This window comes from Ambystoma mexicanum, chromosome 2p (genome assembly GCF_040938575.1).
Source record: "Ambystoma mexicanum isolate Mex_15411 chromosome 2p, UKY_AmexF1_1, whole genome shotgun sequence".
NCBI classification, from domain to species: domain Eukaryota; kingdom Metazoa; phylum Chordata; class Amphibia; order Caudata; family Ambystomatidae; genus Ambystoma; species Ambystoma mexicanum.
Genome location: NC_090923.1, coordinates 149580121 through 149600476, shown reverse-complemented (window position 1 = coordinate 149600476; position 20356 = coordinate 149580121). Strand labels below are relative to the sequence as shown.

Below are 20356 nucleotides of genomic sequence, written 5' to 3'. Positions count from 1 at the left end.
TTACGCCACGTGCGCGGATAAGATTGCGTGGAGGAGATCAAATACCGTGCTACAGTGCTTAGTATGTTGTTCATTCCCAGGCCCAATAAGCACTTGCGGAAAAAGACACACATCCGCCATTTGACTCTAGAAGCAATTGAATTCAGGCCAAATTCAAATCTTACTATAGGCATGGGAAAACAGTTTGGTATACATAAAACTCTTTTCCAAAATACCGTTTCGAGCTTATTCCACATTTTATCGTTAAAGCCAAGCTTGGATTCTGCAGCATATAACAATATAGGTATTACCTATTGTTCATAAAAGAGTAGAAGGTGTTTTAAAGTAAAAATTTGCCGTACTTGAAAATCAAAATTTTTGCTTGCGAAATCAAATTAGCTAATTTAGACTGCAAATCTTTTATATAAACCTTGTCAATTAGTGTATTCTGTACCATGAGGCCCAAATATTTGTATTCCGAAACAATTTTCAGGGCTTCACTACCGATAGACCAAATAAAACAAGTAGGTTTTCTATTAACTTGGAATTTACACGTCAAAATCTGAGATTTATCAAAATTCACACTTAGGTGATTGTCTTCAGCATAACTTGAAAGCGCAGTTAATAGATTTTGTAATCCTTTAGGAGTCTGGGATATTAAGACCAGATCATCCGCATATAGTAGCCATCCTATACGCTGACCTCCTAACTCTGGGCATCAGAGCGAACCCCAGAGAAAAGTTCACTCAAGTCAAGAATAAATAAATTAAACAAAACAGAGGCTAATATACACCCTTGTTTGAGACCCATGTGTGTAGAAAAGGAGGATGACAAAAGCCCCTCTAAATTTAATCTTACACGCATGGTAGTATTAGAGTGTAACTGGACAATAAGAGTTAGCAGTGATGGTGGACAGCCTAAAAGGTGTAATTTTTGAAACATAAGTTCTCTCTTTATAGAGTCAAAAGCTGACCTGAAATCTATAAAAGCAAAATGTAAAGGTTGCTTCCGTGCTGCATATTGAGATTTTAACATATTAATAGTCATAATATTAGGCAAAGTACCAATTCCTGAAATAAAACCAAATTGAAAAGGGTCTGTCATATGATTATTTTTAGACCACACATGTAAGTCTCTTAAGATTAGACGACAGAAGATTTTCCCTGGTACGTCCAACAAGGATATTGGGCGGTAACTGGCCGGGTCGGAGCGATCACCTTTTTTATAAATAGGGACAACAATGGACTGTTTCCATGATGCTGGAATACACTGGGTCTTATATATATTCGAAAAAATGGAATACAAAATTTCAGCCCAGATTGTAGGGAATTGCTTCAGATGCATATTTGACAGACCATCAGGTCCAGGGGCCCGTGAGCAATTGGCTTTATTAATAAAAAATAAAAGATCTTCTTTATCAAAACAAAAGTTAAATATCGTTTGGTATGGAAGCTCATGGCTATCTAGTATAGTGGTGTGGGAGCCATATAAATTAGAATAATATTGAACCCAAGACCCTTCGCTCACCCCATTTATCTGAATAGCAGCCTGATGTCCTGCAGTGGCTTGATTGATAATATCCCCTGATTCTTTAGAATTTTTACTTGCCAATACTTTTAACAACTTACTGCCATCTTGTTGATATAGATTAGCCCGCTTACCTCTTAGCCAGTTTCTATATCTGGTCTTAATCAAGATAAGCTTTTTTCTTTGTTCGTCGCCATTAAGTTTAAAAGCCGCCCTTTTTTCTGCTCGCACTAAAACTTTCATGGCTTTGATTTGATGGTCAAAGGCGTGAAAGTGAGGGGGTTGTTTCTGTGTATGCGCAATAGATGCAGGTTGGAATAGTTGCATTAGTTCATAATATATGACCGTGCAGTTGTGATCCAACGAATACTGATGTTTTAATTGATCATCATAGTGATGCCTAAATGCTTCCAAGGAGGTTTCTGTCCAGTATAATCTATTCCTAGCTGTATTCACATTAATGGAAGCTCTTAAGCATTGAGATGCTTCATGGCTCATAAGGAATTTACAAGTCCAGGACATATTAAGAATATTGTGATCACTTACTTCTACGTCTATAACCTGAAATGATTTAACCCTATTCAACATGCGACTATCTACATAAATATAATCAATAATTCCCTTACTAAACGCGCGCTGCCATGTTGCTCTAGCAGGCATATCAGGAGCAATTGATCCATTTAACATAAACAGTCCTCTGTCCTCAACTAGACTCCGCCATTTATTCAAACGGCTCAGCTCTGCACTATGAGTCGAGCCGAGACAATGAAGGTTAAAGTCTCCAGCTATGACAATAGTGTCCACGTTATCATCTAAAACAATAAGGTCAAGTGCCTTGGCCATACTAGACAAGAATTTCTCATCTGTAATGCTTAAAGCATTCAATATACATTGATAAGCGCACAATGCATATCGGGACCAATGAGCCTTGACATTTGGATAAAAGAATTGGGAGAAAACCATGGCTCAAGTTTAAGAGCAATGTTTTGTTTCACGGCCACTAGTAAGCCAGAAGTGGGTCTTCCAAGTTTTCCCTTCTCAGCTGGTATAAGTAAAATATCATAATTATCCCAGGAGGGAAGATGCAAAAGCCAAGATTCTTGTAATAATATGACATCATATTTCGACAAATTATTAAATCGATTATTCATCAAATGTCGATGTCCCCTGGAATTCCAGCTGATCAAGGAAAAAGTGACCTCATCGTTAACCTGATGCTAACGCTGGGTTTGCTTATGATTAGAAGCACATTTTGGAGGACCGGAGTTTGAATTATGATTCATAGATTGATGCATAGGATGCAGAGTATTTCCTCCTAAAGTAGATTCTGTTGTACTTGAATCTACCGAGACTAGGAAACCCAAATCCAGTAATTTTGCTCGAACTGCCCAGATAGTATTAACTACAATTCTGGAATTAATCCATAAAATTACTGAAGACCTTTGCGAGTGGTTAGGAAATTCCACTTGTTCTATGTCAATAGAACCAATATCATCAAGTTCTGGAATCTCACTAAATATGGCCAGAATAGATGTACGATTCAAGTGATACTGAGGGGCTGGAGAGGGACAACATTTGAAAGACAGCAAATGGACAGCAGGTCTCCTTGGACGAGAATTCCCATTTTTCGGCTTGGAGTTATTACTAGGTTCAGAAGATGTTTTATTTATTGAGGCCCTGATTTTGGGCACTTTTCCACTTGCAAAAGTATCAGTATTAACAATTTTAACTAGTGTGGTCTTAATCAATGTTTCAATATCCGAGCAGGAGGAAATTTCTTCTTGTGATTTATTCTTATGAGGCGCTGTCCAAGTGTCATCGATCACTTGTTGTCCTAATCCTTGAGTTTTCTGGGAAACCAGAGAACCAGAGTCACCAAGGCTGGGATTGGCATTAGAACTCGAAGTGATAGGCTCAAGAGTAATAGGTTCACAATTTGGTAATACCAGCTTTTTTAAAGGCGGCTGAGCGGCCATATAATCGTCAACAGCCTGTCTGATTTCCCGTCTCTGGGTCATCAAAATCTGTTCTTGTGTAGACTGTATCGGTTGTAGGGTTGACAATTCTGTTTGGATTACTTACGGATACATCCTGATCCACTGTCAACACTACATCTACCAAAGCATTCAGTGGACTGTATGACTGTACAGATTTATTTTTCTCCATGGCCTCATGAGTCGACTTGGCCTGGGACATTGTTAAATATTTTTTTGTTATTGCCTTAGAGGCCATTCTAGAGTTGGTTGATGGGAGTGTAATATTTTTGACAAATGCTTTAATTTGTGAAGATCGTTTAGGGGCAGATTTTATATTTTTCGATTTCTTCTGCACACCCGCCTTAGATTTGACTTGTTTTAAGGAAGGAGTCTTAGTGCCTGTATTACCAAATAAAGCGTAGTTAGATTTTTTCTCCTGAGTTACAGGGACAGACACAGATTCTTTAGGACTAACCATCAAATCCACAATAGGCTTGCTTATATAAGGTATGGTACGATACGTTTGAGAATGCTCATCTAACAATACACTAGTTTGCGAGCTTACAGATTTTCTCTGAAGAGATGGACAAGGTGGCAGATGTACATCATTTAACTTGTTCACAACATCAAGATGCCCAGATAACAGCTGATTTAATTGCTCTGAATGCACATCTGCCTTGGCAGCCAATGCTTCAAACAACTTGGCAAGGGACAAGATGGTTGTGTTCATGGACGACAGAGCGATAGTAACCATGTTATTTTGTGTATTTGTTACTTCCGTTATCAAATGATGATCGGAAGCAATTTTACGAGGAGTAGGAGCAATAAATGATACTTTCTCTGCAGAAAAGGAATCACTGATGTTTGTAAACATAATCAGTGATTTGGAGAGGTTATCAGAAAGGGTATGTACCGTAAAACAAGAAGCATTTATATCTAGACCTATTACTGCCATATCGCTTAGAATGGGTGCTTTAGCATCATTTGCAGCACCTGCAATAGAAACCGAATTATTAGCAGGAGTATGTGTCTTTGCAGAAGTACATTTTTCAAAAGTATACTATCTGACAAGGAAACATTTTCTTTAGCAAATGTGACAGTAGGAGTGCCAATAGTTCCACCATTTATTTGTACTTTTGGTGCACCTGCGGTATCTTGAGGGAAACGTGCCTCAGGGACAAAGTTAGTAGTACAATGGTTATATATTGTGGCAGACCTTGTAGTTGAGCCAATTACTTCATCTAATTTGGTAGTCTGACCCTCCTCTTTAGAGTGTAAGTTGTCTATGTCGCGCAAAAATGGGCGAATATCCATATTCAAGGATAGATCGGTTTTGGATTTCGCAGCGCGTTTATTTGTACTTGCACAGGGAGTGGGACTCAAGCGACATTTCTTAGTTGGGCAAAGTGGTGAATTGGATAAAGAACGCTCAACATTAGTGACATAAGTTTTAGTAATCTCAGGCATACCCGCTTTTAAAGTGATAATACCTCTCTTCATTGTTATAATTTGATACGTGCTTTAAAGACAGCAAGTCTATACTTATATAATAATTTATCACTGAGCAAATATGGTTAGTGACTTAAGCAATACTGCAAAATACGGCCAACACCATACAGCACGCCAAACAGCCGCACAACAACGCAGATGACGGCCTTGTCCCCGCCGGGCTTAACGCCGCAAGGGTGAATCGAGCCGGAGTTTATTCAGGGCCCAAGTCACGTGATGAGTCACGTGATGTTGTAGGATCCGCCTCCACCAGGAAGCCGTCGAGTTAACAGCAAGAGCTATGACCAGCTCGCAGTGCTGTTACAAATCCACAATAAATTCTGTTCAGGGTAAGCGCTCAATCTACAGCAAGGACCTTTTCCTTATAACAATACACGCCTCTCAGGCGACTCGAGCCGGAGTTTATTCAGGGCCCAAGTCACGTGATGAGTCACGTGATGCGGAAGGATCCGCCTCCACCAGGAAGCCGTCGAGTTAACAGCAAGAGCTACGACCAGCTCGCAGTGCTGTTACAAATCCACAATAAATTCTGTTCAGGGTAAGCGCTCAATCCACAGCAAGGACCTTTTCCTTGTAACAATACACGCCGCTCGGGCGACTCGAGCCGGAATTTATTCAGGGCCCAAGTCACGTGATGAGTCACGTGATGCGGAAGGATCCGCCTCCACCAGGAAGCCGTCGAGTTAACAGCAAGAGCTACGACCAGCTCGCAGTGCTGTTACAAATCCACAATAAATTCTGTTCAGGGTAAGCGCTCAATACACAGCAAGGACCTTTTCCTTGTCACAATACACGCCGCTCGGGCGACTCGAGCCGGAATTTATTCAGGGCCCAAGTCACGTGATGAGTTACGTGATGCGGAAGGATCCGCCTCCACCAGGAAGCCGTCGAGTTAACAGCAAGCGCTACAACCAGCTCACAGTGCTGTTACAAATCCACAATAAATTCTGTTCAGGGTAAGCGCTCAATCCACAGCAAGGACCTTTTCCTTGTAACAATACACGCTGCTCGGGCGACTCGAGCCAGAGTTTATTCAGGGCCCAAGTCACGTGATGAGTCACATGATGCGGAAGGATCCGCCTCCACCAGGAAGCCGTTGAGTTAACAGCAAGAGCTACAACCAGCTCGCAGTGCTGTTACAAATCCACAATAAATTCTGTTCAGGGTAAGCGCTCAATCCACAGCAAGGACCTTTTCCTTGTAACAATACACAATATGGTCTAAACTTCTTCAAAGCCCACACAATGGAAAAACATTCTCTCTCAATAGTTGCCCACCTTCTTTCAGGTTCCTTCAGTTTCCTACTGATGAAGCACATGGGGTGTTCCCTACCTTTCTCATCCAGTTGACTGAGTACTGCACCTATACCTATATTGGAAGCATCTGTTTGTACAATGAAGGGTTGGTGGTAGTCAGGAGCTCTGAGAACTGGAGCTTGACAAAGGGCTTTCTTCAGGCTTTCAAAGGCCTGATTGCACTCCTCATTCCATTTGATATTTTTAGGGAATTTAGGAGAAGAGATTACATTCAGTGGAGAAGCTATGGATCCATAGTTATCAATGAAATTCCTGTAATACCCAGTGAGGCCTAGGAAGGCTCTCACCTGGGTCTGACTAGAAGGGGCTGTCCAGTTTTGCACAGCTTCAATCTTGCTGAGCAAAGGCCTTATATCTCCATCTCCTAACTCATGCCCAAGGTAGACCACTTTACTCTGACCAATTTGGCATTTGCTTGCCTTTATGGTCAGGTGAGCCTGTTCAAGAGCCTACAAAACACATTCTAGGTGGTCCACATGTTCTTTCCAAGTAGGGCTGAACACTGCAATGTCATCCAAGGATGCCATGCAGAAGTCCTCCATCCCATTCAGAACCTGATTAACCATCCTTTGGAATGTAGCAGGTGCATTCTTTAATTCAAAAGGCATAACCTTAAATTGATATAAGCCAACTGGGGTGGAGAATGCAGTTTTCTCCTTGGCATGGTTAGTTAGGGCTATTTGCCAATAGCCTGACGTGAGATCAAATGTGCTGAGGAACTTGGCTGAACCAAGTTTATCCACCAGCTCATCTGTCCTTGGCAAAGGATGGGCATCAGTCTTACGGACTGCATTTGGAGCTCTATAGTCCACACGGAATCTCAACTCCTTGGATCCTGCCTTTGGTACTAACACAACTGGGCTAGACCATGGACTAGAAGAGGGCTCTATTACCCCGTGATCAATCATCTTGTTGACCTCTCCATTGATGTGGGTTCTTACATTTTCTGACATCCTGTACCCCCTGCTTTTGACAGGTAAAGAGTCACCATTTTGGATATCATGCTGGCCCCAAGGGGTAAAGCCTGGTGCTAGAGAAAACAGGGAGGCACATTGATTCAACAAAACTTTGCACTCCTCCTGTTGCTCAGGTGTCAGATTAGAAGAGAGATTAACTCCCTCTATTTTGTCAGCTAAAGGTTTGCCTCTGAGGAGGTCAGGCAGAGGTTCACTCTCCTCCTCCTCTTGAGCTGAAGCTAGAAGCAAAGCTCCCAGTTCTGGTCTCGAGACATAAGCTTTTAGACGGTTGATGTGAAAGACTCTAGGAGCCTCCTTAGGTTTGCCTAAGTCCACCAGATAGTTCTCCTCTCCAAGTTTTCCCACAACCTTGAAGGGTCCCATCCATTTGTCCTGCAAGGCCCTCTGCCATGTTGGGACCATAACAAGAACTAGCTTGTCTTGAGCAAACTCAACCATGTTGGCCTTCTGGTCATGCCAATGCTTGACCAGAGCCTGACCTGCTTTCAAGTTATCACTTGCTTCAGCCATCATGTGTGACATTCTCCTCTGGAGTCCTATCACATAGTCAGTGACTCTGATTGGCGTGGGGGAAAGAGCACTCTCCAACCCCTCCTTGATCAGGGCCAATGGACCTCTGACCGGATGGCCATAGACAAGTTCAAAGGGACTGTAACATACTCCCTCCTGAGGGACTTCTCTAAATGCAAAGAGAAGGCATGGCAGTAGAAGATCCCACTTTTTCTTAAGAGGGTCTTCTAAAGCTCCTATCATGCTCTTCATGGTTCGTTAAACCGTTCCACCAACCCATTTTCTGAGGGTGGTATGCTGTAGAGAACTTGTAGGTAACTCCACAGGTTTTCCAAATGGCCTTCATGTAGTGGGACATAAAATTTGACCCCCTGTCGGATACTACCTCCTTACGAACCCAACCCTGGTAAAAACACCAAGGAGGGCCTTAGCTACAGCCGGAGCTGTAACAGTCCTCATAGGAATTGCTTCAGGGAACCTAGTAGCATGGTCTACTACAACAAGTATAAACCTGTTGCCTGAAGAAGTTGGAGGATCAAGGGGACCAACAATGTGGATTCCTACCCTCTCAAATGGTACTCCCACCACAGGGAGAGGCACTAGTGGTGCCACATTCTTGGAGCCACGTTTACCAGAGGTTTGGCAAGTGTAGCAACTCTTGCAATACCTATCTACCTCAGCCCCCATTTTAGGCAAATAAAAGTAGAGAGAGAGCCTTTCCTTGGTCTTCTGGAAGCTCAAGTGACAGCCAAAGGTATCTCATTGGCTAGTTGCAAGAATTGGAGTCGGTGTGCTTGGGGTACTACCAGTCTTTTGTAGTCCCATTGGAGTGACTCTGTTGGTTCACTATAGAAGAGGCCATCTTCCCAGTGTAACCTATACTTCCCAGGCTCTTGCCCTTCAAGCTGAGAAGCTGCCTGGTGGTGAAGACCTTCCAGAGTTGGACATTCTCTTTGTCCCTTACTGAAGTCTACCATTTGGGGTCCACATTCTGCCAGTAAAGACTGCAGCTCAGGATGGTCCACAGGGTCGAGATCTCCAATGAGGTCCTGGCCTCCTACTAGGTCTGAATCTTCAGGCTCTAGTTCAACCACACAGGTTTGTAACTCACTCTCAGCCTCAGCTGGAAGAGGAATCACAGGTGTGATTTTTGACAACCTAGGAGATTTCCTGGTTGGCAGCACTGGAGTGCCTTCTGCTGGTTTCTTCTTTGAAGTCTTGGGTTTCCCCTTTGCTTCTGCTTGCATGGAAATAGATGTTAGTAACTCCAGTGAAGTAGGTGTGATTTATTTTTCTATCATCTCCTCAGGAGAGCCCCTCAAGGTCCTCTCCCTTGCAGGTCTGGTAAGCTCCTGTAACATCTTACTAGGAGGTCTTGGAGTACTTGACACTACTGCCAGGTTTTCAGATCATTGCCCAACAGCACCCTTCCTGGTACTTCAGATTGTACGCTCACAGGTATCCTGACAGTCATTTCATTGCACTGGATGAGAGCAGGTAATTGGGGAAGCATCTGCACAGGCCCTCCAGCTAACTTGGTGAGGCGTTTGGGTGCCTTAGCAACATCCTCCACCTTGAAAAAGGATTCGTCCACCACAGTTATGCTGGCCCCAGTGTCTCTAATGGCAGGGGTTTCCTGACCATTGACTAGGACACTGTCTTTATAATATTCTTTAGTATTAGGAGGGATAGCATTATACACATCTAAATTCGGTTGTTCCCACAACCCTAGAGATACTAAAGATACACTAGTTGAGACTCCAATGGGATCATCAACTAGTAGTTGAAAGTTCCCACTGACCATATGTACTTCCTCCTATGGAGTGAAGGCTAAGGAGACAGTGTGGACCCCTGAAGGTTTACCCTTACATCTGGGATCCCCTTTCACATGATCAGTAGAGCCACAAACATAACATTTCCCAAATGTCTTTATGAATGGTGGATTGTTCTGACCTCCTTCTGGTCTGGGACCAGAAGGTACACTAGCCTGATTAGGTTTCCCTTGTGGCTTACCATTAGAATTTTGTTTGGGGCCCTCTTTGGAATTGGAATTATTTGAATTCTCTTTGTTGTCTTTCTTTGCTTGCTTTCCCTCATCCTTTTTCTGAGTTACCCCTGAATCCTTGTGAGTGGCCCTGTTGGCAACCCACAAGTCAGCAGCCTTAGCTATGTTCTTAGAATCTAATTCTTCTGAATCAGCCAAGTGTTGTCTGAGCTCAGTAGAGCAGGCATCATCTCTTCTCTCTTGGCTAGTTGCAAGAATTGGAGTCGGTGTGCTTGGGGTACTACCAGTCTTTTGTAGTTCCCCATGGAGTGACTCTGTTCAGTTTGGGAACTCATTCTTTTGAATTCAAGTTCAAGTCTCATTTCTTCTAGTGAGATAAATTCAGGACTTAATGTGGGACCTGGTAAGGGTCCAGTAGCCACAGGTTGAGGCCTTTGAGCAGGGAGAGGGCCAGAGGGGGTGACATGGTTATCCTCTTCTTCCTCCTCTCTCTCAACAATAACATCTTCAACATTATCCTCATTATTGTTTGCTACATTTGCTGGAGAAATGGGCCCTACAGCACCACTATCCAGACTTTGTTTCTCTAACAGTCTATCAATCATTTCTTTTTTCTTGCCTTTGACAGGAAGACCTTTCTGTCTACACAGATCCCTTATATAATCAGCAGTATTAGTAAGGAGGGTCTCCTGGCTGTAACTTTCCATAATTTTGACTTTTGTTTAAAATAAACTTGTTGTGATATCTAGCCTAGTGGTTATTTGAACCAAAGCACTAGCAGAACACTAAAATATAAATCCAATACTTTTATCCTCACTGCTGTACACCAGTGTTAGGCAGAATCAAGTGCAGTTCCCTTAGGGAGCACTACACCAGATCAGGACTACAGGTGAGAGCAATAAATACCCTTTGGTATTAGTCTGCACCACAAAGATTTAGTTGGTAGCTGTGGCTGAGCAGTCCGACTTATCTCAAGAGGGAGATGAGCAGTATTCAGGGTTTGCACAATAGGTCTACTGCACCATGGCACAAGGAAACACTGACCAAAGCTTTGTATTAAAAAAAGTAGTTATATATTTATTTGTATACATATCTAAGAAAATACATATATCACAGTCATCAAGCAAGGTAAATTAAGTCAAAGGAAAAATATACACACTCCCAAGGTAAATTGTAGACCAAGTGAATCAAAGTGAAAAGTGAGCAAGAAGGCACAGTGACAACTACACATAAGGGATCCTCTAACAATTCCTCACAAGGGAGGCAAAGAACAAGTTATAAAGAAATAGTTTTTCCTACACCCTAGCAACACTTCCCATTAGTTTGTGAACCAGTTCTGCAAGACAGTGCATCAGTATAAGCAATACTTAAAATGAAAACTGAGCAAAATGGCATTTGACAATGGTTAAGAATGGGAAGGAAAGTGTAGTTGAAAGAAATAGGTGCACCACACAGTTCTCAGTGAGAATCAATCTAAAGAAAGCAGGTCTAACAAATGTGACCAGAGGCAGTAGGCCTGTGCCAGAGTCAGTGGTACAGGGCAAGGGCCCAGGAGCAAAATGTTCTTGTAGCTGCAGTCAAGTCTTTGGTTAACGAATTTGAAAAGGTGGTTGCAGAAGTTGAAAAGACAGTGTTAAGAGAGAGGGGAGGCCAACCCAACAGGTAGGTAAAGGATTTAAAGCACCTTTAGAGCTACCGCGAAGAAAGGGCGGCCTAGTGGAACAATGTGCCTTATTATGGAGAAGTGGCTCCTGCGGTGGCGGTTGTTCCTGGTAGTTCCTGCAGTTTGGGTGATCCAGCAGAGCAAAAGAGGATCTCGTCGTGGAGGAAGGTTCGAGTTACTGCACTACCCAGGGATGAAACCAGCCACGGTGCTGCCCGATGAATAAAAGGTACGCTCCTTTAAATCGCGGTCCGGGTGGACTGGTGCCTGGCTATCCAGCCTCCAAGTACAGGGTATGGGAGATTCGACCATGACAGGTCTAGGAAGGTCGATTGGCAAACTGGTTGGCCCCACCAGCTCAAGGGATGAAGGCTCTTGCTGATGATGATCTTCTCTTGTTGTGTAGAGTAAAGTGGTGAGACGCTGCAGCAGGGCTTCACTGGTGGTTCAGTTGTTGCAGATGTCTTTGGCTTCTCTCCTCTTCGGCTTCTTAGTTCCAGTGGCGACGTCTTGCTCTTCCAGTCCTCAGGACCCTGCTTTTATGCAAAAAGATCCCCATTCATGCAGCCTAGCTGTCACTCACACAGTGGAGTGGTCATCTTGGCGGGAGACCCTCCAGCCTTTCAGGATAGAGTGCGACATGGGTTGCTGAGGAACCCCTGTCCAGGGGTCATACTCCCCCTCCCACACAATGGACCCTCCCCAGACTCAGTGGCGTCGAAAGGAGGGCTTCGCGGCAGAAGCCCGCCAAACGAACGAACAAAGGATCCCGACCTGAGTTAGGAGTTTAGAGAAAGACACGAGAAAGAAGTTATATTAAAGTTCTGGCAAATAAAACCTACCAGAGTACAGTTAATATTAAGGTACACTAGCGGTATGTTAGAGGCTCTCAGATAATGTGGTAGCCTCGAACAATGGGAAAATCCGTAGGGAAATATTTGCGGTCCAATATTTATGGCAGTAACCACTGCCACCAGCCAGAAACTTTTGGGAGAGGGACTGTACGGTACCCTCTCGAAAATGAACATAGGGGAAAAACTATTAACCACTTCCAGTACGTCCATAGTAAGATGGGTTGTACTGGTTTAGTTCATAGGATTTGACTAGTAAAGTCAATGGCGACTTTACATGCCCTGGGAGACAGTAGTCAGTCCCAGGGTATGGAGTCTATGTTTGGGGGTCGCTACGACAACCCTGTGTCACTGCACTGAGGGTGCTGTGTAACACATATGAATAAAGATAGTTCCTATGGGGTAGAGAAAGATCCCATAGGCATTAAACACAAAAATAGCCTAGAACACACATAGTGGGAAAAAGATTTGCACTCTTAGCAGGTAAAAAGAAACAAACCCTTCAAATCCAGCAAAGCTGCTGGGGGACTCTATAGGTAAGGGAAATTAGCCATACAATGAGAATTCTCCCTAGCAATAGGTTATTTATAACGCGCTTAATACCAAGAGGTTTTTAAACGCGGACCCAGGGTTCGAACCTATGTTGCTCCGTGTCGTCTTGCTTCCACGGCGAGCATGTTGCCGCTGAGCTATCCTCCCGAGACATATGGTCATAATCCTGCCTGGCTTATCATGCTAAGCGATTTGACGCGCTGCCTCTGAAGAGAAAAGTCTCCAGCAGACCCAGTGTCCCTGCACTGTCCAAATAATGATATCAATTAGCATCGGGCAGACAACCGCTGCAGAGATGGTCATAATCTGGCCTGGCTCGTCGTGCTAAGCGCTTTGACAAGCTGCCTCTGAGAGAAATGTTTCCAGCCGACCCAGTGTCACCGCACTGCCCAAATAATGATATCCATTAGCATCGAGCAGACAGCCGCTGCACAGATGGTCAAAATCCGGCCTGGCTCATCAAGCTAAGTGCTTTGACGCGCTGCCTCTGAAGAGAAATGTTTCCAGCCGACCCAGTGTCACTGCACTGCCCAAATAATGATATCCATTAGCATCGAGCAGACAGCCGCTGCAGAGATGGTCAAAATCCGGCCTGGCTCGTCAAGTTAAGCGCTTTGACGCGCTACCTCTGAAGAGAAAAGTTTCCAGCGAAACCAGTGTCACCGCACTGCCCAAATAATGATATCCACACCTAATTACTCACAGGCCTTCTCTCACCTTCAGCGACTGCCCGGTCTGCTCTACTGAAGAAGTGTTTTTTTTGCAGAATACCGGGCCACCTCTCAAGTTGCCTGCGCAGTCCGCAGCTGACGCACGCAGTTTTACCGGCTCTTCTGTACGAGGTTTTTCCCCCACTGAGGCTATGTCATCCTACTGCTCAGTCAGTGATCAGGACCGCTCTAATTATGAATGGTGGGGTAACTAGGCCAGCCACTGACAGTCCTCTGAGCAACATCCAGGGAAGCCCTGCCCTCTGACGATGCTTGTCTGCTCACCTAGGGCATTTTATCTGAGTTTTCCGCTCTTCAAATCATAAACTGCCACACCCAGTTCTCTGGTTTAGAAAGGAGAGAGGGAATTGTTTGCGGTAGATCAAACGACCTGCCAGAGTGTTCCAAACTCTCACCGGTATTGCATTGTATATAGCAAACACAGCTTTAACCCCGTCCTTATGTAGAAGCTGCTTGGCAGTGAAACTTAATAAGGCGTTCTGGCTGAACCAATAGCAGCCTGTGAATATATGCTCGAATTGCAAAGTTCTCTTGTGCACTCAATGGAAAATCTGAAAACTGTAAGTTAGCCGACAACAATTCCCTACGTCTGTGTCAACTGAATTATTGTCATTTACAAAAGAAGGATGTTTTGGTCTCCTAATCAGATGGTCTTGTCCATTTTCTACACTAAGCATTTCCTAAAAGTTATTTAACTTCTAGAACTGCAAGCATCCCAACACATAACACACTGGTGTCACTAGACCTTCAGCCGAGAGTTTCTGTATGTGGCAAGGGCCGAGGTGGAGTCTTTGGCGTGGGGTAGGGTGCATGAACATGGCCATTTCTGCACTATACTGTTTGAAAACAGTTGAAAATAACCCATTATTTCACATAATAAACCAACCTGACCATAGAAACACAAAGGCAAATATTGTGTTTTCCCCATCTTGCATGAAGTGAGATCACAACAACCAGAGTGCAAAGCAGCTACTCAGCTGCTGCATGTAGCCCAGATGAGCCTTGATAGCCTAATGCCAACAGCCACTGGGAGCTACTTTTGACTCCCCAAACTGGGGCAATGGAAACATGTCTATTTCACATTATTTCTCTCTATTTGGGAATGTGTATAACTGGAGTACTAGTACACGTTTTGTAGACATGTAATTCAAAACGGATCATAATACATAGTAGATCATATATAATGAACACAATGGATCCGCAACATGATAGTCACTAACTCCTGGTTAGAGGATGCCCAACACCTAGGAGCTGCTTTTAACTCCTGGACATCAAATCTTTATTGAAATAACTGAAAATGTAAAGTAATGCAAACAAAGAAACTGTGGTAAGCACACCTGTTTGTAGCAATTGTTTGGCGCTGCCATCCACTCTGTTATACTTCCCACTTGCCCTGTTGCTCCTTTCATCCCTTGAGCTGTCTCTTCCCCCTTTTGCACTGTCCACCTGTGTGCTGTCCCTCCTCCCTCACTTGCGCTGTTCCTTCTCCCTCACTTGCGCTGTCCATCATCCCCCTTGCCCTGTTCCTCCTCCCCTTTCAGTGTTGCTCCTTCCCCCTTCCTCTGTTGCTCCTTCACTTCTCTGTCGCTCCTTTCCCCCTTGCGCTCTTCCCCCTTGTGCTGTCGCTCCTTCCCCAGAGCACTGTTGCTCCTCTCCTGTTGCACTGTTGCTCCTCCCCGTGGTGCTGTTGCTCCTTCCCCCTTCCTCTGTTGCTCCTTCCTCTCTCTGTCGCTCCTTTCCCCTTGCGCTCTTTCCCCCTTGTGCTGTCGCTCCTTCCCCAGTGCACTGTTGCTCCTCTCCTGTTGCACTGTTGCTTCTCCCCGTGGTGCGGTTGCTCCTTCCCCCTTCCTCTGTTGCTTCTTCCTCTCTCTGTCGCTCCTTTCCCCTTGTACTCCTTCCCTCTTGTGCTGTCGCTCCTTCCCCAGTGCATTGTTGCTCCTCTCCTGTTGCACTGTTGCTCCTCCTCGTGGTGCTGTTGCCCCCCCCGTGTGCAGTCGCACCTTCCCCCTTATGCTGTCACTCCTCCACCCTTGAGCTGTCTCTCTGCCCCCACCTTGAGCCATCAGTCTTTCCCCACATTTGTACTCTCTCCCCCTCCTCCATTTGCACTGTCACCCTTTCCTTCAAATGTTGTACATGCTCGTGTTTACTATTTCTGCTCTAGCTTTCATTGATTGCATTTATTTCCTCTCCCTTGTGTTGCCATGTATTTCTTATTCCCTCCAACAGCACCTGCTTAAATCCTCAGTGTAGCCTTTCACTACCTCCCATGCTGTAATTTCTTCCTCCCTGTGCTGTCATTCCTTCCCTCCATGCTAAATATAACATGCAATATACAACTACAAACTCCTAAACTATTGGCATTGGCAATGCTTGTTTCTGTCTTGGCTCCTGCTCTTTGGAATTCTCTTCCCCTCTTGCCCTCTGATCTCGGAAAGAGCCTAACTACCATTAATGTTCTTGGCTTCTGCAATGAAAGGTCAAATTGTTCCTCCTCCATATCCCACTAACAGTGCCATGATGCACATTGCGACTGAGCACGTTACCAAACCCCAATCCAGTCGAGTCCATTGGGATAGTGGGTAGCGGATACTCAGGCACAGTGCATGTTGTGGAAATGTAGATAGCAGATCCCATGGTAGGTTGCATGTATCAGTAATGTGGGTAGCAAATTCTGTGTGCAGAGTTCCTGCAAATGGACTCTGTGTAGCAGATTGTCATTAAAGGCTATCTGTAGTGGGTAGGAGGGTAGCAGATTACAAGCTCAGTATGCCCGCCCTGGGAAAGAGGGTATACCAGATCCTTAGCATGAGGGCTTGTACTTAAGATGTTGTTCGCAGGTCCTGAGTGTTCTTTTGTGTGTCTGTGCTTTGGGACCGTTTTTGGCAAGTCATGAATGTGTTTAGAATTGTTGTTTTATTTTTTTTAAAAAGAGTACTCATTTAGAAGTTATAATTTTGACTTCCAAAATGTATATGTGTCTCATTAGGAGTTTGGTGTTTATTAGGTGGTAAATCCGCTGAACTACCGCCAAACCCGGTTGCCATTACTGCCACTTGGTCCCGTGGGTTCATTACATGATTACAAGTGGTGGTCATTCCCCATTGTTGGAGTCCATGGGGATTTTGGGGTGATTTATCACCGGCGGTATTACTGCACAGTAAATCTGTGGATTTTTGGTGTAAATTTGTGGATTTTCCTTTAGCCTACTGCTGGAGGTAAATCTTCCACTTCAACTCCAAAGTTATTATTCGCTGGTGTGGGAAGAAGGCGGAAGATCTGTTTCCACAAACGAAAATGGCAATACCGCCACTTTTTTCCCTGCAGCCGAACTTTATAGTCTGAAGGGCTGGTTGTCTGCATACCACCACGCGTCTAGACAATGGCAGAATTATAAACTCTGCTGTTGTGACAAGCATTCATCTCAATTTACACCTGCATGCATTAGTGGCCACAAAGCAGTATGTAACCACAAATGCAATGAAGCATTCAGGAGCATAAGGCTGGACACTGACATCCTGCATTATAGGGCCTTCTCGTTCCCAGCACCCTTAGACCCATGCATCTGGAGTACTGTCTACTCGAAGGTGGGATGGACAGTGAGGAACTACCAGGAGTAACAGAGCACTACGAAGTCATACAAGTGACAGATAAATGCTCTATGTGTTATACTCTCACGACTAAGAGGTCATCTCCAGGCTTCAAATGAGGGAGGGCTCTGCCTTTGACCCTGAAGTCCTTTACATAAAGATAGGATATGAGGCAAAGGCATGGTATATAATTTATTGTCAAAAGAGCATGGGTAAGGATGGTAAGACTGGTGCAGTTTTATTTCCAGCACTGAGACAAACCATGATTAACATTAGGGACAAACAATTTACATTATTTTGACCTTCATCTTTCGTTGGACGATAAAATGAGTACTAATAAGTTGGGTAACAATAAACATCTGTTAGCTGTCAATAGTACCAAGATGACCCTTTGGGGGTGAACATGCGCTCTACAAATGCACTTGATGTCTTATTTTATAATAGGCCACATTAAAATACAACTTGCTTCAAGATCCTGGGGAAATAAGTGGCAGGTTTGCAGGGTAATTCACAGATTTTCGCACAAAAGGGGCGCACGCGGCTGGCACACATTGTGCTCGTGCGAATGTCTGCTCCAGCCGCGTCCGCTAAAATCGATTTCCGTGCACAGCGCATTCATGGATTTTAGCCTCCAAAACCAACCGTGGCGCAGAGTGGCGCAACGACCCTGCAGCCGTGCCTGTTACGCCCCCAAGAACGCCCTCGTGTAAGGAAAAGCCATCAAATTTCCCAATTCAGTGCAAAGGGCTGCGCTAACCCTGGACCAGTTTACAGGGCTGCCAAACAGCAAAGCCAAGCGGGGAACATGTATTACTGGGGTGCGCGTGAAGTTTCACACGCGAAAGGGCCTGTGCGAGTGGGGTACATGTATTACTGGGGTTTGCGGGAAGTTTCATACGCGATTTCAGCAGGGTACGTGTATTACGGGGGTTCGCGGGAAGTCACACACGCGATTGTATCCGGGTACGTGTATTTCGGGGGTGCGCGGAAGTTTCACACGCGAAAGGGCCTGTGCGAGTGGGGTACATGTATAACTGGGGTTCGCGGGAAGTTTCACACACGAAAGGGCCCTGTGCGAGTGGGCTACGTGTATAACTGGGGTTTGCGAGAAGTCTTACACGCGAAAGGGCCCTGTGCGAGCAGGGTACGTGTATAACTGGGGTTTGCGTGAAGTTTCACACGCGAAAGGGCCCTGTGCGAGTGGGGTACGTGTATAACTGGGGTTCGAGTGAAGTTTCACACACGAAAGGGCCCTGTGCGAGCAGGATACGTGTATAACTGGGGTTCGCGGGAAGTCTCACACGCCATTTCAGCAGGGTACGTGTATTACTGGGGTTCGCGGGAAGTCACACACGCATTGGATCTGGGTAGGTGTATTTCGGGGGTGCGCAGGAAGTTTCACACGCGAAAGGGCCTGTGCGAGTGGGGTACATGTATAACTGGGGTTGGCGTGAAGTTTCACACGCAAAAGGGCCTGTGTGAGTGGGGTACGTGTATAACTGGGGTTGGCATGAAGTTTCACACGCGAAAGGGCCTGTGTGAGTGGGGTACGTGCATAACTGGGGTTCGCATGAAGTTTCACATGCAAAAGGGCAACGCCTGTGCACAATACGTCACAGACGCGCTTATGCGCTAAGGGCCTTTGGTCCAATGAAATTGCGTACGTGTGCTGACCCGCTTACGCGCTAAGGGCCTTTCCTCGAATTACACGTTGACGTGCAATTTTTTCACGTGCCAAGTCACTCCATATCAAGCTGGCCACGCGTACACACACTGAAGACCACGCTCCTGCCCTGAAGGCCATTTTCCTGCCCCCCAGACCCCCGAGCATGCTCCCACCTGCCATCTGCTGCTGCCTGACTGTCTGCTGCCCACGTGCCCTGCTATTTGGTGCCTGCACATCAGCCATCTGTAGGGGTCCAGTTGCTGTGTCCACCCCTGCTGGAACAGAAGACTCCTGACTGGGATACCATCGCTCCACAGCCCAGCCCCAGGACCCAGTTGCCCACCCACTCCTGCCTCTGGGGTTGCCATGTCGGGCACATCTCCATCTGGCACCACTGGCTACCCTCAGCCAGAGAGGCAGAGGGCCACCAGCTTCACTGCCACCGAAGTTGGTGTCCTGGTGGAGCATGTCCTGGGGCATTATGATGCCCTCTTCGGAACATCACGCGCCAACAAGGAAGGACGGGAGAGGATCTGGGACAACATAGTGGTTGCCATCAACGCGGAGGGGGTGGCAACCCGCGACATCAAGCACGTCAAGAAGCGCTGGGATGACTTCAGGTCCAGGACCCTCTACAAGGCCCGGCGCCTCGTGGAGGGGGGCCGGGAACGCATGAGTAACATCCAGATGAGGGTCCTGGAACGCATAGGCCCAGCGCTCCACGCCCAGATCCTTCGGAGGCAGACCCGTCCGGAGTTGAGCGGTAAGTGGCCAAGCATTGCTGTGTGAGACATGGCATGTTACAGTGTGCTGGTAGTCTGATGCTTGCCTGTATGTGTGACATAGGCCATGTATGGATGTGTGTGTGCAGGGACATCATGGTCATGCATGTGAGAACAGTTATGTTTGAACCACATGTTGGTGCATGTGTTTTAATGCAACATGGGGAGCTCTATGCGGAATGCACACATGAAAGCATGGCTGTCTCTGTTCCTGGACATGAAGGGGGGGTGAGGAATGGGTGCTGATGTCATGTACATGTATGGTGCACATGTTTGTGTGTGCCACAGTAGTGTGTGTGTGACTTTGAAACACCATGGCTACACCATGGCTACATGTGACTTTGAAGGCAACATCTTGGTTTACAGGGGCCATTCTACATGGATGTTGATGTTGATTGCAGGCGCCAGGACAGTTTCTGCATGTGTGTTGTGTGCATTCACCCATGTGTTGTGGAATGACAGGATGGAAGTGACATTTGACAGTGCCACTCATGTGTTATTGTTTCCTGTCTAGGGTATTTTGTACTGTACCCTGATGCTTGTGTTTTATGTCTCCCTCTATGCAGCGTCAAGTTAAGAAGAGGGTGGAGACGGCGCTGTGGAGCCAAGCGGCGGGGATGCCTCCACTGGGCGGCGACGCAAAGCCCAGCCACCCTCCCAGGAATTACCATCATCCGGGACCGAGGGGGCTGGTGCTGCGTCTGCCACAACGGCTGTGGCGG

The 20356-nt window shown here is 45.7% G+C and overlaps 1 protein-coding gene across 1 annotated transcript; it reads right to left on the bottom strand.

Annotated features, from left to right (window-relative positions):
- Positions 1-15086: 15086 nt before the first annotated feature.
- LOC138567727 (octapeptide-repeat protein T2-like) lies at positions 15087-15659 on the bottom strand. Its single transcript, XM_069646204.1, has one exon. The coding sequence runs from the start codon at positions 15657-15659 to the stop codon at positions 15087-15089; it is 573 nt and encodes a 190-aa protein (XP_069502305.1).
- Between the last annotated feature and the right edge of the window lie 4697 nt (positions 15660-20356).

Coding starts and splice junctions, on each gene's coding strand:
- LOC138567727 (XM_069646204.1), bottom strand. CDS start 15,659: ATGGCTCAAGGTGGGGGCAGAGAGACAGCTCAAGGGTGGAGGAGTGAC.